At 37.9% G+C, this 19,394-nt stretch overlaps 1 protein-coding gene across 5 annotated transcripts in view; it reads right to left on the bottom strand.

Moving 5' to 3' along the window:
- Positions 1-19,394, bottom strand: part of TOX (thymocyte selection associated high mobility group box) — a 191,594-nt gene that overhangs the window by 84,120 nt on the left and 88,080 nt on the right. For 3 of the 5 annotated variants that reach the window (XM_028736880.2, XM_028736882.2, XM_028736879.2), the window contains exon 2: positions 5,358-5,423. The exons of 1 other annotated variant lie outside the window; for it this stretch is intronic. In XM_028736880.2, the coding sequence (XP_028592713.2) occupies positions 5,358-5,423 (66 nt within the window). Of the gene's footprint in view, positions 1-5,357; positions 5,424-6,666; positions 6,682-19,394 lie in introns of those variants that run through there. One more of the 5 variants, XM_028736883.2, reaches the window with a different exon arrangement.

Here is a 19,394-nt window from a genome sequence, read left to right as displayed (position 1 = left end):
TCTTTCCTTACATCAGCCATGCAGTCTGCCACCCATTACTTTTATATTTTAGTGTTTGTGAAGCACAGAGCTTTAGTATGAAAATAAATGTCCAAGTGATAATTTTCATCCCTCAACCCTGAACACAAGTACTTGAAAGTACCGGTAAGTTTTGCTGGAATCAATGACGCTTGCTTGCAAGTACCGTTTTATAGACTCGGTTGTCAGATAGCCTAAGTTATACTGGAAATAAACGCAGTAGAATTAATCAACGCCATACCATTAAAAACAATGTAGCAATCAAACTGCAGCATAAAAATATGTCTTAATATTAACATTGCTACTACACAACAATGTATATTATACACCACATTTAACCTGTCAGATGCTTCATTAACATCTTTGATTTTAAAACTGGCAATGAAGATGCTGTGCTTTTCATATGTTCTCATTACTGTGATAGTCTTAGGCTGCAAACCTAAAGTCGCTTACTATGAAAACATTCCGTCACAATGCATATCAGAACACAACAAGGTGTACTATGCAGAAAGAAAGGAAATTGGGTTTCCTAGGGTGAAATCCAAAATTACTCTTACTAATTCTCTATTAATTTTTACAGAACCTATTTTCTAGCTGAATTAATCTGATGGTGGGGGAGGGGGCAATGCACACCAGTATGTGAATAGGTGACTCCCTAATATGACAAAGACAGCTGTATTTTAACACAGTCAAATTTTGCTTAGTATTATTTGTGCGCTTTCAGTTTTACGAGAGTAGCAAAATAAAAAAAAAATAAAAAATGGGGGCGGGCGGATATAAAGGGTAAGGAAAGAGACTGGGATTCTGGAGAAAATGACTTTGGTAAACCTACTCCCCATTTAACCCAATGTGTTTTGACTATACACAGTTTTCGCTTTAGGCATGATACCATATGTAAATTGGGGCTTACTGCACATTAAAACACACACACACACACACACACACACACACACACGAGTGTTGGATCTAAAGGTGACTTTCCACTCACAAACAGTCCTATCCTGACAAAAGGGGCATCTGAATGGAAAGAGTGGGGGCGACTGTCACCATCTTCCTTTGTAATCCCACATGTTACCTCTTACGCTGTTTTTCGGGGCGAGGGTCATATGAGCTGCAAGCAGGAAAGTAAATCAGTAAAAATCTCTTTCCATCTTAGGATGAGACCCATTAATTCAGAATTAGAAGTAAAACTGAGCCAAAAGGATTCAGTTTCCGTTCTGCTATTGTCAAAAGAACTTCCATTTTCTGATTTTGACTGCTGCTCTATACAATTCTGTTGTATTGCTTCTCCACTGAGCACCACTCAAAGGGAGCTGAAAAGACTACTTAAAAACAACAACCACTCAAGGTGGCCACAAAGTCCCAAGCACCTCTTGGAGGAGAAGGAATCTGGTCTTGGGGACACAGTTATTGGAAGGAGTATTCAATTTAATCTGCAAAATTAGGGTGGATGGAAAAAAAAATCAATAAAGACTCACAGGATGGGTAAGCCTTGTGTGAGAGTCCAGCGCAACATCTAACAGCTGAGACTTAGGACTAGATATGCAATCATTTGTACTTACAGTATATAGACTATTATGAGTACCTCTGGTAGCTCTTCAGACATTTTTATAAACTGCAAGAAATATGCGAGCTATTAAAAGATATAATTCTGAAAAACAGACTGCCGTGTGAGCCGCCAATTTAAGGCAACAACATAAACAATAGTAACTTGTGTGCTCAAGTGAAGCATCTTTTTAATTTTGAGTAATGAAGATGTCAAGCCAAATGCTAGAGTAGTTTAACTTAATTAGGTGTCCTATTTTTCCAGGCAGCCTTTCATTTCCCATTGAAAACTCAGCTTGTATGCAAGGCAGCAAGAGCAATTTTGTCTGTAATGAATACCTCTGGGATTGCACAGAGTAATCATTTGAATGCTATGCTGAAGACGGGTTTGAGTAACTAGTTTGGGCTTGTTGAGATGCCAGACATTGTGAGATTAACTAGATTAATTTGTAGCCTCCTATCATTATTGTTTCACTGGGTCAAGGGTCAACAGAGGGAGCCTTTGCAGCAAGGAACAGGTCCATAGTTGTTTGCCTAATAAGTTGTTCAAAATACTTTAATGCCCACAGACCTAGATGGTCATCTTCATTCAATATTCCCCATGGTTGTTTATCTTTAAACTGCTGCCCTAGAAAGTTTCCTAGAAAGGAGCCTACATTTTATGATACCTGCAGGGTACTTTTTACACCTGAAAAGGAGCACAGAAGAACATACAGTGCATATTTTAAGGGGCATTTTATACTGGGTATGAACCATCCAAGGGTATGTTATCTCACGCAGAAAATAAAAGCAGGCATTATGAGCTGGGAGGAAATAACCCGAGCACTTTCCTGAAAATGTATCATTGGATGATTGATTTTCTGTTTGCCTTCTGGAAGATAAAATAATAGCTTTAGTTATTTTTGTTTTATTGATTAACAGAGAAACCAGCTACTGCAGCTGATAAAAGTTGTATAACACTTTATAGATAGCATACAGTGTTTAAATTAACATATCTTTTTAATGAGGTATAGCCTTGCACAAAAATTATTAATAACTGTAATCCAGGCTTATATTTAACTATAAAGGGAAGGCACCAGACTGCCAATATCAAAGCTGTTTAGGATAACAAAAAGTGTGAAAAATAAAGGGGTGCAATATCAGGCCCGGAAGACCAATTCATCAACAAAAAAATTAGAAAGCAAAATGCAAAGGTCATGTCCTATCACATGCAGTGGGGAAAAATAAAAAGGAATTTACCCCATCTTATCAAGTAATTATAGAGCCTTTCAGATGTGTTTCACTGATTTAGAGGCTGGAATTGGTGGAAATTAATTCATAATCTCAAATATAACCACCATTATATGTTAAAGCACTAGATCTTAGATACTTACGGAAACAGGCAATGCCCATTCTGTAGGGCATCATGTCTGATGTGTTCTCCAGGGTGATTATTCCATAATCACAACCAAGGGACTCTTGATAAAATACTATGGTCATCTTTTCAAGTTTCTAGAAAATACTCAACTCTAAGAAGTTCCATGATGTGTCACATGGAAAATACTATCAGGAGATGCACACAGATGACCATGGAAGATTGCCATGAGGCAAAGGCAAAAGAGTCCCTAATGGGTGCACATTCCATGCTATTTTAAATATCATCACACTGAAGTTCAATTATTAATGAAAACGTCACGATTTACTGTGTGATAATGAATATCTGAGCGTCGAGAATATTTTAAAAGCTGCCTGGGATGCATAACATTACACCAGATATTTGTCACCAAGAATACAATATTTACATATATAAAATATACACAAGCTTAGCAGCATCAAACAGTCTTTTGGGACAAACTAAAAGAATATCATTATTTTTTATGGTATAGTTATACTTCTGGCTCATTTCCAAGAACGGCTTTCTGTGGAAATCATTTCAAGTCTGGAATTATGCTGTTTGCTTGCAGCAACATCACAGGAACTGTAGTGAGCCATATGTTGCTACTTAGCAACTTAGTACATAAGTCCCAAAGCATGTACTGATTTGAAAATTGAACAGAAATGATAATTGTCAAGTGATGCTGTGAGGCAAGTTGTCTTGGATTACCAAGCTATGCAGATGTTTGATGTTATACTTTTTTCCTGATTGACAGTTGAGTTTTTACTTATGTTAGCCTAAAGGTGATGAATTGACTTTTAAAGCCTTAGAATAAGGCCCTAAGATGCCTCCATGAATATGAACACATTCTAGTGAACATAAGGAATTTGAAGTTCAGCTTTCTTAGTACATTCATCTTATTTCTCGTTGTGAAGTATAAATTCATGAGAAGCAGCATGAACATTTTTCATCTGTGGAATTTTCCTTTCTTGTCGCATTTTGAATACATGTATTTAAAGTTTAAAAGTATAGGCTGTAGACAACATTAAGTTGTTTTCTGAGTATACCTGCTGAAAACAATGCACAGGACAACCTCAAGTCTACTAGTTTCAATGGATCTACTCTGAGTAAAATCATATAGATTAATCCTACAACCAATAAAGGGCATTTTAGCATCCTTTTGGTAAATACTTGAGATGGTCCTGTGGCATAAAATGTGTAACCAACTTCTAAAAATATCTTAAAATATCCCAATGAAGTGATACCTGGTGTTTTAATATGCATAGTATAGACATATCAGCAGAAGGAAAATGGCTCAGTTGGAAAATGTGGAGGTACATTCTTTGTTCAAAACTATTTAAGACAGACATAATGATTCTCTGAAAGGTAGCAGCTGCTTTGTAACAGCAATCATTCAGAGAGTTTGTACTTCTACAGTTTCAAACAAATTCAATTAGCCCTTGTGCTTCAAAGCCCTTAAGGCACGAACAAGATGATGCCTGGTTGCTTTAATCTAACACAGTACTGCGAAACTTGTCAAGACAGTTTTTTGGATGTAAAGGTTAAAAAAGAATATCCCACCCCCAATTTTTAATCAAACAGTTCTATTCAAAACTACGTGCAGAGTTTATAGCAGTCTTAGCCAAGCAAGTTCAATCATAGAAGTTCCAAAAGGCACTCTAAAACGAATTCAGCAGGCAACTGGGAAGTAATCGTCTGGGAACACTCTCTTTTTAAACACAGCTTTAAAAAAGAAAATATTTAACATCATGGCCCAGTCATGTTAAAGTTTTTAATTACAGAATGAAGGGTATGTGGGTGTGTGGTAATATACTATGTTACATTTGCCATATATTTACCTGCCAGCATCAGAAACAAATGTCTGGACTAGCCGACTAGCCATACCTGATTCAGCATGAACTTTTGTTTGCTTTTTAGTATTTTATTGTCTGGCCTGTTTTGTAACTCTGAAGGTCTAAACAGGCCATGTGGTGGGTTAGAATTTATTGGGGGGAATAAGGTGCCCTTGCAATTGAATACACCAGTTCTTTAGACCAAACAGACCTGAACGTGACAAGTTAAGCAATTTGTGGCACCTGTGGCTTATAATGATGAAGTTGTCTGTAGTCAGATAAACAAATAGCATGCACCTGTAAAGAGGATTTCCTAAAGGTAAAACAACTGCTTGGGAATGATCATGCTGGCAAAACAGCTGCTTGCATTCTGGAGAGCAAACGAGGTGGTGTCTTCAACAACTGCCAACTCTGGCGTTTTATCAGTGCTATCTCATTAGCTGGAAACAAGGCTTAAATGCTTTGTTTATAAATTATGATTATTTCTGATTGCAGCAGTTACTGATAGTGCCACTCATTTGCAATGCAACTCTTTGAATTTGTTTAATTACAATTTGAAACAAGGCAGAGAAGATTAATTAACCCACCTGGCTGGCTGGCACGTACTCCTGGCTCGGCTCTGACATACTCATATACATGTTCTCACCGTCAAACTGCAAATGAAAAAGAAATAAATATACATTTATTTATCTATCTATCTGTGGATTAAAAATTAGCAACTTTGAATCCTTCTAGCGTCAAGTGACAAACGGTCGCCATTAAAAAATTATAGCCTGGTTTAAAAGATGTGTAACTGCAAGTGCACGTCTTGTCTTTGATGTTCCTGTTGTCATCCTTATTGACCCTGGATGCCAGTGATTAGGAGTAATTAGTGCTCTAGTAATTACAGCAGGCAATGAATGGTTTCCTTTCATCTGCAATCTGTTTTAAAACAAAATGGCTCATTTTGTGCACCATGTATACTTATTGCAGTAAGCGGTAGAGAAAAGCAGAATAATGGAAAAGTTAAAAAATGGCTCTTTACAAAATCTATGTTTCAGTACTGATAAATAACAACTTATAATTAAATATATTAAATACGCATTTAAAAATAAGGAAAAATCTTTAGAAATTTAAGGTGGTAAATATATGTAGCTAAACAAAGACAGGTTAAGGCAATAGTTGACTTGATAGAGTGAAAATAAATTACTCTCTGCTACCTTAACTGATAGAATAGATATACAGTACATTTCATGTTATTCAATACAGTTGTGTGATAAATCTCTTTGACAGTGTAACATTACATAACCTATTATATAAATACCATCAAGTACACAGAACTATGAAATGAAGACACGTTTTATCACCAAGTGTTGTTTACTTCATACTTTATTTATTTCATACTCTTAAGTATGCATCTAAATGTGCATGTAATTCTCATTGTTTTCCTACTTAACTTTAGAAGAAGATTAAGAGACAAATCCTGAGAATTGTACTATGCTTGTTAAAATTGTTTCTCCAAGGTATTGTTGGGTATATTTTGTGCAATTTACTCACAGGTGTAAGAGATCATATAAAGTTAGAGCAAGGAAGTAATGAAGTTTTTGTTTTGTTTTTTAAGTATATAACAAGGAGCCAGAATTTTATCCCAACAGCATTCAAGTTACCAAACCTACCTTTTGTACCAAATCACTTTCCTGTATCATGTTATTTTAGAGTACTAAACAATGCAATCCTATACAGTCTAATTAGCATTAAGCTCCATTGAGTTGAATGGAGCACAGTTCCAGGTGAACGTGGGTAGGATTACAGTTTTAATTAAACTAGGTTTTTTTTGAAGCCTCTCTGGCTTGTTGTATCCAGTGTTTGACTTGTGCAAAGCTAGCCTTTTTAGAATGCAATCTTATACCCACTGACCTGGGAAACACCACTGGACTCTTCTGTGTAGACATGATAGGATTGCCCTGTTATCATCCTTGACAAGAATCAAAATGACAGGAGTTAAAATTGAACTCTTTCCCAGCTTCCTCCCCATCCTTGTTCACTCAAACTTTTCCTGAAAACCATTTGCAGCAGGAGAAAGTAAAATCATTTTAATCTGCTGTACCTACAAGACAACAAACTGCCTACTACAAAACACAGCCCTAGACAGCCCAGAGAAAGTCCACTGACTCTGGAGTGAGGTTTTCTGACTCACAATTGTTTAACAATACCAACAATGTCTTTTTCCTACCTAATCTAGACTGTTGAAATGAAGGTAGCCAGGAGAGAACTTTTGTGTGAGAGAGCTGTGAACTCAGTTCTAATACTGAATAAAATAATAATCCCTGGATTTGGAATGTGCTCAGAGGCACCCAGTTCTTCACTTCTAGCTGTATGTCTTTTGCACCACACTCTGGTTGGTAGATCCTGGATTTCTAAAATCAACCACCCCAAACTAGATCTAACAAGCCTGAAGTCTGCCCATATATAAATGTTCAAATTCAGATTCTTATGTGACATTCTTAAGCCAAAAACCATTTCACTGTATTTAATGGAGTCTACCTCTCAGTATGGGACTGTGCTGTTAATTTACTAGAATCAACTCATCAGCCAGACTGATGTCAATCCAAGAATATTTATAGTCCTCTGCCTTAACTGGTTTGACTACGCTTTCTTTAGCTATATGATACTTAGCCTGAGCTTATATATCTGGGCTTCCAAGTGCCATGCTAATGCTAGTTGAAACCCATTGTTATATGAAAATTAATATGATACTTCAAACATGATAAATTACTTCTGACAAATTTTCTTTTCACATTAAATTGGTACTGCATGAGCAGTTTGGTGAAACCAACAAGAAGAGGAAGAAGACTATCAGGATTCTGTAGCATGATTCCTAGTATGACTTGAAACGAATGAAGGATTCTATACACTTTGTAAATGAAAAAAGTAGTATGCAGTTAACACTGTACCCTAACATTGCAGTAGGACTTTTACTTGAAACCTGTATGGCAGAAAGTAGTCAACCCTTTCTGCTCAAATCACTAAATATTTAATGTGGCATAGGAGTGGGTGGTTGTGCCTGCAACTTCGATTAAAATCTTATGCACACTAACCCGGTAGTTGATTTTTATCATGGTGCAAACCTCATCTTTCACAAATTGCCAGCATGATGGCACATGGGAAGTGGAGCCTCAGAGCTGCCCTCCTGACACCAGAGTCACTGCTGCTTAGCTGGATGGGCCTAGGGCAGGGTGGTGGTGAGGTTATGGCTATCTCAGTGCACAGGTTGACCACTGCTGAGATTCCTGCCATTACACTCATGTAGTCTCATCTTGCTGTGTCTCTGCCCTAGCCCAGCCCTGCCAATGTCAGGTGGGTGACTCCACCCCACCACTGCTGGTGAGTTGAATCAGGTCGTTAGCATGAGGGGATCTGAACTGCTCCTCCTCAACGCCTGCAATTTGTTTGTGTCTGGAAAGCTTCCTTTTACTTTGATGGGACAATTTTGCCAATCCACATTGTTGGTGTGTAGGTGCACGATCCAGATTGGAAGCACTCTGGGGGAGAATAATTAAAGCCTCCCTACCCTCCCTCGCCAAATGCTAGGTATTCAGTCTGAATCTGACATGGCAATCTCTTAAAAGAATCTCAAGGGCAAATTATATGATGAATGTCTCATGTAGCATGACTGTAAGACCCTTTAAGTACTGTGGAACATCCAAGCAGACACGCATTAGCAAGATATTCCTCGTATACATGCCTACTCAGAAATATGTCCCATTTAGTTCAGGTAACTGTGTTGAGAATTGTGGTCCAAAACAGGCTGTCAAACCAAGTTATTTGAATTAAAGACAATTTAGTACCATGTAATCAATGACTTAATTAGATTGTGCATTGTTGATGTGTACAAGTCCTTTAGAAGACTATTATCCCCTCTAAAAACAACTAAAAATAAAATAAATTAATTAAGAAAAACCAGCTAGTGAGAGAAGCACTACTAATGGCAAGAATCCTTATCTGTTTTCAAAAATAGTGTGTCTGAGAACTAAAATCCAAACTGAGCTATATATATTTTTATTGAGCAATTTGAACGTACCTGGTCAGCTAGAATGCCACATCTCAAAGACTTAATAGAAGAAATGTCAAGCTAGAATGTGAAGGACATGAAAGGTCTGCATATACTAAAGCTTCATATAATACAGCCAAGCAGAAGAAAATTAGGTGTAGGAACTATTACAGTGGGAGACCACCCACGGAGAGCAACAGAAAATAAAGTATAAAACCAAGGCTGAGAAAATAGCTGTAGCATTTTTCCAGTTGGAGGTTAAAAAAAAAGTTGTGTGGATAAAATTTAGGGATTTTGATTGCTATGGTAAGTGGAATTCTGATACTTTGTACAATCTTGCCTTCTAATGGTTCCACCAGCTCAAGTTTTCAGGATCTGCACCAGAGTTTTTTCCCAAAAAGTTTCTGCTATTTCTCTCCCATCAGTAAATTTTATTACACTTCCTTGATAAAAAGGTCTAAAATGTTCAATTTGGGCTGCTGACCGTTTTGCCAAACTGCAATATGCAACATTCTGTATCAATGCTCTACATTCACTGCTAGCTAAGAGATCTGAAAAACTTCAGTGAAAACTAAGTGTGCCCATTTGTATTACATGCTTGTTACTAGATCACCAAACAAAGGATTTACGTTTTGGACAGGTAATTAAAGCAGGGATGTTTACAGTCTATGTCCCAACTGTTGAATATACCCTTGTGTCCTTTGGCTGACCAACATTGGCAGACTAGTACTTACCCAACACAAACATTACTTAAAGGATGCAAGTATCTGACCAAAGACCTTGCAGTCCTAAAATGTACAAAATGCCTTTTCAGTGGCAGCCCAGTTGTAGAATGCTCTCCAAAAGGAGGTTCACTTAGCATCAATGTTGTCAGCTTTTCAGCCCTGAGCAAAAATGTCGTTGTTCACCCAGGCATCTGGATCTTTCTGTGGTTTGTGGGTTGTTGTTGTTTTTTTTTTTTGGGGGGGGGGGGCTATTCTTGATGTTCCTTTAGTTGGGTGGAGAATGGTATTTTTCTTATTCTTGATTACTGCTAGATGAACACTTCTAGTATCATGCATGCTTTCATTGCTTTTGGCTATGTTATGGAATCTTTGCATTCTCAACTTGTTATAAGAAACTTTGAGACTTTTTTCAATAAGAAGTGATTAAATAAAGTTAATAAATAATATATTACCCTTGGTTGCAGTGCCAAATGGGAGAGCAAAGCCAACATTAACTCTCAAAGACTCAACTCCTTCATCAACAGATGAAAGAATATTTCAATTCTACCTGAGCTAGAATTATCAAGGTCATATATCTCACCAAGACTTTTCCCTTTTCGCTGGCCATGACAGCTGAAAACTATTTTTGTGATCTACCTGAAAACTATTAATTAATGTTATTATGGTGTTGCCTTTGTGTTTGTTTGTATTATTTGAGTTGTTGCAACCTGCCCTGGGACCTTAGAGTGAAGGACGAATAACAACCTAATACAAATAATGAAACAAATACGGTACATTGTTACCAAGGGTATAGGGGATGTCAGGTTCATTAAGCAGATGTTTCTCAGCACTGTGATAGATGGGAAGGAGATAGTTTCTAGAATGCTATGACAAGTGCTGTGACAAGTGCTATGACAAGTTCCATAAGCTGAGTAAGGTAAAAGGAAAATAAATACAGTGGTAACTTGGGTTAAGAACTTAATTCATTCTAGAGGTCCGTTCTTAACCTGAAACTGTTCTTAACCTGAGGTACCACTTTAGCAAATGGGGCCTCCCGCTGCCACCGTGCCACTGCCGCGTGATTTCTGTTCTTATCCTGAAGCAAAGTTCTTAACCCGAGGTACTATTTCTGGGTTAGCGGAGTCTGTAACCTGAAGCGTCTGTAACCCAAGGTACCAGTGTAAGGGTAATTGTAGGATTATTGTCAGAAGGAAACATCAACTGTGATGGCTTTCACATCTCTGCGGAAGAATGTTATAATACAGCAGCAGGAATTCAAAGGTTTGTGAATGGTATTAAGGATGGGAGGGGAAGATAAACCTGAATACCTCCTGTGACACAAGAAATATGGATGTGGAAAACATTAGCAGTAGAAGAATTAAGGGAAGGTGCACATGAGATCCAGCTGGGTTGAGATAAGTTCCACCTGGGTTCAGACACTTAAGACTGGAATGGCCTATAAGTGAGACTCCTCACAATGATCATGATGGAACCAACAGGTGCTGCAAGAAGGTCTTCCCACAAGAGAAAGTGACAATTTATTTGATGCAATTTCACTGTGAACAAAGCTATAGTGGATGACATCTCATTTGGCTGTCCACACCACTGAGATAAATACAGTGGTATTCTTATGTTATTTTAGACCCAAGCTTAACAAGGGAAGGGGGCTTCTTTTGAAATGGTAATATCTCTTACTTCACTTACTTAAAAATGTGTTAAGGGAGCCCTGTGTCTTTGAGGATCCTCCTGCTCTTTATGCAGAGTGGGACCCTAGATGTCAGCCAGGGCACTTACCCTGCTGGAACTAATGGGCTAAGAAGATATGGAAGCAACCCCAATTTTATATGTGTGTTCCTATTCACTGGAAGTAGGACAAGAGAGGTGTGAATTGGGAAGGTTCTCCGCCTGAGTTCCTGTTAGGTGGGATTAACTATTTTCTTGTGTATTCAAGCGAAGTTTAGCATCTGACTTGCATTGCTATCATGAAAGGGTCTTTGTGGAGAGTTTAAAATTCTTAAAGAGACAGAAGGGTATGAGCTGGCTCTCCTTTGCACATACAGTATTGTCAAGTGATTAATGCTGATGTGACAAATGGCCCCAAGTGCACAGGTTCTCCTAAAAGGTCACATTTTCTTCTCAACATAAAGTGATCAACTTCCATTCTGCAAAGTTGCTATAGACATAGAGCAAGCAACTCAAATAAACCTATTTCCTGGAACATTAGTCTTTTCCTTTTGTTTTATTCCTGCTAGGATATTCTTTAAATGGCTTAAGAATTCTAAACAGTCAGCACATTTTGATTGCTTATGCTGACTAAAAGTAGCCATTTTCACAAGTTTTAGATATAACTTCAATTTTTGGCCTTCTAGCCAATATTATAATTTGATTTATTAGCTGCATATAATTTTCTTTAAAAGAAACACTGGAAAGATTTTGCTCTATAATGCAATTTGTTAGGAAGCACAGCATTACAAAATTCAAACACACACACACACACACACACACACACACACACACACACAGAGAGAGAGAGAGAGAGAGAGAGAATATGAATCATAACCACTTAGTGATCCTTTGTATTTTAATGTGTTTGGGGAGGGTTACTAATGTTTTTAACCTATATTTTCTGTAAAACACTAATCCCAAAAAAGCTTTCAAAGTGCAGTCATTTAAAAAACAAACCCAAAGCCTAGACCCAGAAAGAGCAATTTCTAGGGTTTGCTAGTCAGAAATGGAAAAATATGGATGAAGCAAAGGTAGATTACAGAAGTAAATCATCTACTGATTAGGCTAAAGGGGAAAAATTGATCTTGTTACAGAAACCATTATAGCTAAAAACAGAACGGCTCTGTAAATGATATGTCATTATAAAACTGAAACAGAATCTTCTCCTAACTTGGCAATACTTCATGTGATTTACACAGCAGCATGAAATTTCCAAGTGAAGGTAAACAAAACAAACAAAAAAACCCTAAAAGGCATGAGCCCTTGTTTCTGACAATACATCTATCTATCATCTATCATCTATCTATCTATCTATCTATCTATCTATCATCTATCATCTATCATCTATCTATCTATCTATCTATCATCTATCTATCTATCTATCTATCTATCTATCTATCTATCTATCTATCTATCTATCTATCTATCTATCTATCATCTATCATCATCTATATCATCTATCTATCTATCATCTATCTATCTATCTATCAATCATCTATCTATCTATCATCTATCTATCATCTATCTATCAATCTATCTATATCATCTCCTAGGGTTCATCTTAAAGGAGAAGTGCCACTGTATACAACTCTATGTGCTTGGCTTTTGTGCCGTATGGAACCCTGATCATGCAAAGTTCAGATGCCTGTGCTCATTGTGTGGAGAGACACATTATGCCGTGGGCAAGGCCAGTAGTATAGACTCCATTCCTCTTCTATTCATGGAATGCTCTTCTCCTATAACACACCCTAGCCTACCTCATGGTGCTGTTGTTGTGAGGATGAACTGAAGTGGGGGAGAAATATGTTCACCACCTTCAGCTCCCTGAAGGAAAGGTGAGACATAGATGCAATTACCGGTAATAAATCAAGAAGCCATGACTGCTGCATTTCCCATGTCTCATGACTGAGGCATGTGTGATTGGGATCTTTTTCTTTCAGCATTTATCAATTTTTAAAAGTTCAGAAAATGACTCCAGAACAAACATAGAGTCCTTTCTCAGGAGCATGCTTGTGAAAAATAATATGCAGATTAAGAACCCAATCTCATGTTCAGCTGCTCCACAAAAATAAAGATGTATATTTAATAGTTTTACATGAATTTAAAAGCACATATACATTTTGATCATTAAGTAAATTGTTGTAATGCTGACAAAATTCTCCAGATCTAAACAACATGATCCAATTTATGGACTATCGATACTATTGCTCCGCCGTACTTCCATTTTTATTGTCGTTGCTTTTTAAAATTAAAGACCTAGACTTCTGAGCAAATACAAATTATATACATAGCATATAATTTACATATTTTTTCTTACAGATTACCATTATGTATGATCATGTATGTGCATTAATTAAAAACAATCAGAAAAAGGAATCCTGATTCAATATTAAAATCATACCAACATTCCTTTTTGCCTTGCAATTTAATCACTTGATTATGTATACATAGCACAAAAAAGAAGAAGAATCTCCTGAACTGAAAGTGATCACCAGTGGGATTTCACCATTGGTGCAAGTTATATAGAAAATACCGTAGAAGCTGCTTCCAGTCAACCACAAAGATCGTATTATAGCACTGGTGGTGAAAACAATCCTTAAGAAACATAAATATTATTTAAATTATGAGTGTTTATTTCTCACTTAATTTGTTCTTATAGTACCTGTGGAAATATAGAGGAGTTGAATGTTTGGTTAAATGTGCAATACAAACAGAATGAATTTTGAAGCCATAGAACAGAGGTCAAGCCTCCATTTCATTCATTTCTTGTACCTCTGACAGAAGTTAATGCAACACTTTAAGAGAGGTTGTAAGTCTGTTTAGCTTTCTGCCTTGAGCTGCATGTGTCAGTGCCTGGCTGAGTCTCAAAATTATTGTCATCTCTCTCTGCAGTGAATGAAGATGCAGCACTGAGCACAGCAGGCTAGCAAAAGCAGGATCAAACTAAGTGGAGGAGAAGGAGAGTCCAGACAGAGACATGGTGGATATATCAGACACCACAGGGTGGGCTACCATATTGCTTAGTGTAAGGCTGTGGGCATGCAGAGGTGAACTATGCACCCTCTCTGTGGGATTTCAGCTTCCTTTGACCTTGTGGGTTAAATGCATTTTTTAAAAGACCACTGAAATCCTGAAACACTGAATAAACTGTTTATTGAATATAGAGATGAAAGCAATCAGACACATCTGAAGGGGACAGGCAACACTGAAGCTGCCTCCCAATTCTGGCAGATGTGCTCAACCTTTCAAGGATAGATTAGTTTTGTAGAATCCAAAAAGCACCTTGTTGTAAACATCTTAGAGCAATAAATATGATCATTCATTTAAAAACAGAATTCACGGGAAGAGAAACTACTGCATTTTAAATGAGCAGCTTTTTTAGGTCTGTAAGTTCTGAAAATAAATGACAAGGACTGTTCCTCCATCTTTGCTTGTAAAACTAGGACCTGCTTCATGGTACCATCCATCTATGTAATGACAATCGGCTGCTAGAAGGAGAACCTTTTTTGCTATGGAACAACCTCATTCTGGAGCTGAGCAAGAATTATTCTTTGCTTATCTATTTGGGAAGGAATGGGGAAGCTTCTGGGTTTCTTTTTGTGTGTGTGTATTTTCCATCTGGCAACTGGGATTTCCATTCAGGGGCATGGCTTTCAATAGGGTCATATACAGTATTAGTTCTTTCATTTATCTTAGTATCTTAGAAAAATAATCACAATGATGATTCTAGTATTATCCCCTTCCCCCAGTTGTAAGCCATTTAGAATACAGTCATACCTCGGGTTACAGCCACTTCAGGTTGTGTTTTTTCGGGTTACAGACCGCCGAAACCCGGAAGTACCGGAACGGGTTACTTCCAGGTTTTGGCAGTCGCACATGCGCAGAAGCGCCGAAGCGCAACCCACGTGTCCGCAGATGCGCAGACGCGAGTTGCAAACGCTGCGGGTTGTGAATGTGCATCCCACACGGATCACATTTGCAACCCGAGCGTCACTGTACATGGTTTGCACTTCAAACAAATAAAAAATAAGTCAGTGATGGATTAATTAAATGCTCTGCATCTTGGACCAACTTGTCATTTTCTTATATTAGCTCCTTTTGTGGGAGACATCACCATACAGGAAAAAATGTGGGTGACAGAGAGGGACAGAGGCAGCCACCAACCTCCCATTCACCCAGAAGCAGAGGCCCATTACAGCAAAGAAAGCCTGCTTGCAGAACATTGAGCTTTGTGGTAGAGACAGCCATTAGCTTCCCAGCTGCACTAGCTTGCAAGCAGATATACCTAGCTAGCAGTGGTCATTCTGCAATGGGCACTGCCATTGGATAAAGTCAACTCTGAAGTATGCAAGTAGGGAGAGGCCTAAGTTATGGACGGCACTTGGGTGCCGTCATCAAGGGCAGCCTGTCCAAGTTCCCCCATGCCAGAGCCAAGTCTATGTTAAACCAGCCAGATTACTCACTGCTTTTGCCTTTACAAGATCTTTCCCTTCTGTGTATTGAATTAATAGAAGGATTTCTTACAGATCTACAGTTGTGGGGCTTCACTAGGAACCTCTTTCAGACTACCGTGCTACACGTGCTGGGAACAACTCAGAAAAAGATAGAAATCCCACAGTGGCCTAATATTGTCTTACACATTTGCAAGCAATATGGGGGGTAAAGCAGAAGCAACAGATTAAGCTCCTGTGTCCTGACCAACAACAGGGGGCCATTTTAACTGCAGCATTTCACTTTTTCCAGGTCAAGGCATTCTGAATCATTTAGATTTTAAAAAAAATGCTGCAAGCATCTCTCCACTAACCAAAGTGTTCAAGCTTAGCATCAAGAACTCTCATTGTATCTCATCCCCACAAAAGTCTAAGTATTTCAACAGTCAATAACCGTGTGTGTGTGTGTATGTATGTGTAAGCACAAAGCTTTACTTTGCCAATTATCCATATATCACTTCTGTCATTTTAATTCAGAGTTTCAGGTTTCTGTGCTATCTGCTGATTATATTCATATTGATTTGGAAACGGCCATAACGTAGTAGCAGTGCACATGCAGAAGATCCAAGGCTGAATCTCTGGCATCTCAAGTTAAGAATAAATAAATGATGATCGGGTAATGAGAAGGAACTCTGCCTGAGACTCTTGAGAGCTGCTGCCAGTTTGAGTAGATGGTACTGGGATAGATGGACAAATAACCAGACATGGTATAAAGCATGTCAGATTATCTGACATGTGAGAAGGAGAATATAATCTACAGAACATCCCCAAGCTACTCCACTTTCCTGAATAAGTATGCAAATCTGGTACCTCATTAAAAGAAGGACAAGCTTGTTCAATACTTTAGGATAGGTGTCTAGCAGAGTCTTCATGTGGGAAATTAGCTTGTCCAACATCCTTCATTAACAGAGTTAGCTTCTTTCCTTTAACTGTGAATTTGTACCACGTTTGCACAACATGCACCTAGATGTCTAGTAAATTTTACACACTTATTTATTTTAGCAGAAGCTGAACTGTCACTTTCTAATCCGCCAAAAGTCAAAACAACCTGGCACCAAGCATCCTCCCTTGGCACTTTGCATTATGTTTTAGGGGAAAGAAAGTTCAGTAGTCACATGGTAGATGAGAACACTTTATGAGTGAGAACTTCTTCATGCTGCCTATACTACAGTCTGGGATTTAATGAATGAAAGAAAAAGAATGAATTTAAGAAACGCCAAAGGAAGAGCAGGCAATGTTTTGTTGAGAATAGCTGAGCCACGTCTTTCTTCTCTTCTAGATTTTTATCTTCTCACAATCCAAACCATGGGAGAGGCCACAGCCAGCATAGTTCTCCCTTCTGTGCAAAAATATATTGGGGAAGGGGTGCTTTTTTGGTATTTATATATTTTAATTAATGTTATGTATTTTGATATTTTTACACAATGATAAAAACTATCTATGTTTATGTTTTTAAACGTGTTGCAGGTTGCTTGGAGACATTTGGGAAACCAAAACCAGAAAAGTCTAATAAATAATAATACTTCACTATTATGGAAACTACATTCTCCACAATCTCAAGTTTCTCCACTGCTACATATTTTTTTTTTTCAAAAGAGTGAACACAATGTACAGGTGCAATTATGGCACACTACAGTTCATGGGTGCACTGATATTTATTTCATAGATTTATATTCTGCCTTCTCAATCTGCAAATTCAGGGTGGCATACATAGGATTCTCAAGTATGCATCTGTTTTCTCACCAGACTTGGCTTGTCAGTTGAACCCGGTGGCTGCATAAAGTACGTTGAAGGTCATATACACATTAAACAATTTTATCTTTTGTATGCAAAAGTGTGATGTAGTGGTTAGACACTTATACACTCCCCCCTGCCATTTAAAATGTAATAAACGCAGTGATATATTGATTAAAAAGCTACAGTATCATAAAGTAACCATTAACACAATATATAAATTGTGCAGCAGCACTACCGTTATAACCAGGAAAACTAATGCAATAATCCTGTCTGAATGCACCCTCTCTTGGGTAGATTCCTTGAATTTGGCGTTCCATTAATATCTTTAACTGACTCATCATGAAAGTGAATTTGTTTTTGTTAGAGGATGAGAAATGAGAAAAGGCTGAGGAAGGATACAGTTCAAATGACCTGCTTTCCCCAGTATCTATGTGGATAGTTAGTAACACAGAATCTATCTCACTAATTAAAACTTAACCACATACATGTATCTAGTTTCCTAACTTTGGGTTTTTCAGACACTTGAGTTAGCCACAATGAGTAGGATTTCTTGCATACTGGCCAATATGCAGGGTAGCAGCCTAACAAGGCTACAGCAAGAAAAGTTCATATTCTGGCTTATTTCCCTTTGGAAAGTCTTTCTCATCCTCAGTTATGAACCAAGAATGGTGCAAAGTCTTTTTTTTTCTATTTTCCCAGAGGATGTGATTACTTCACCTAGAAAAATAAGACTGTTCTCTAGCATTGTCCTACAGCTTCATTCAATGTGACCTTCAAGTGCAAGGGAAATATATTCCTGAAAACAATACACATTTTGAAATTCACAGAATTAGAATATATAAGTACCTGACCTCCATACAAAAAACTACAGAACCTACATGGTTCTATCTAGGAAACAGTAGTTCAGCAGTCACGTTTATCTCTGAACCAAGCCTGGCAAAGACTGCTCATGTGACAAGTATACGTGAAGGGTTCAGTTTCCCTGTTCTTTCCTCTCTCTTTTGGACCTTGCTTTTTGAGGTTCTGTAAACTGTGGTCATACCATTTTGTGGAACATGTAACAGTGACAGGTCAGTGAAATATTTATAACTTAAATATTACTAAAGGTCTGAATAAACAAAATGGTTTACACTAAATATCAATTGGTGTCACTATCCATCAACAAGCTTGATGTGACTTTTTCACAGAAAACAGATGTACATCAGCCCCACACCAGGGCTGGGTGATATATCAATATATCGTCCGAAACCAGTTTCAAGTCCATATCATGATGTTGGTTTCATAAATTTTGACCTGGCAATACATCACGAATCATGATGTGTGAGAGTGCTATGCAAAAATCACAATGTGGGAAAAACTGTGAAGCCAGCCAATGCCTCTACATAGCTCCATCCTTATTTCAGATATTGTGTATATTGGTGTATCACGATGTTTAGCTGGTGATATATTGTGATGTTGGAAACCAGATATGACCCAGCTCTATCCACCACCAAGAAAGCTCTACCATATACCACCATAAATCTTACACAGTTCCATAGGGGAATCTAAAGCCGGGTCCTCTTCTGAAGACCTCAAAGGATCTCCTTCTCCCCCTCTCAAGTCCCCCTCTCACTACACTTCCTTAGCAGACAGTTAAGTCACACACTCTTTTTTTACTAGTTTTATCGGAGAAGATGTGAGGCTGTGGCTCCCAGCAACATGTAGTTCTGCTTACAAACACCCATCAAGTTGTGTGAGACAGATTTCACAGATAGGTAAGAACAGAATCCATCATGTGCTACTTCAGTACAGTCTCTAAGTAAATGGGGCTTACACATTTGGCAATTTGTCTTCAGTTTGAAGTCATAAAACTTGGAAAATTCAAGAAGGGTTCCCTACTTAGCCTACCAGAGGCAGTTCACTACCTAATTCTGCCTTAGAAACATCCCAGAAAGATAA

The sequence above is a fragment of the Podarcis muralis genome, chromosome 8 (assembly GCF_964188315.1).
Source record: "Podarcis muralis chromosome 8, rPodMur119.hap1.1, whole genome shotgun sequence".
In the NCBI taxonomy this organism is placed as follows: Eukaryota; Metazoa; Chordata; class Lepidosauria; order Squamata; family Lacertidae; genus Podarcis; species Podarcis muralis.
Note: the sequence above shows the minus strand (reverse complement) of the source record. Positions and strands in the feature narration are given on the sequence as shown.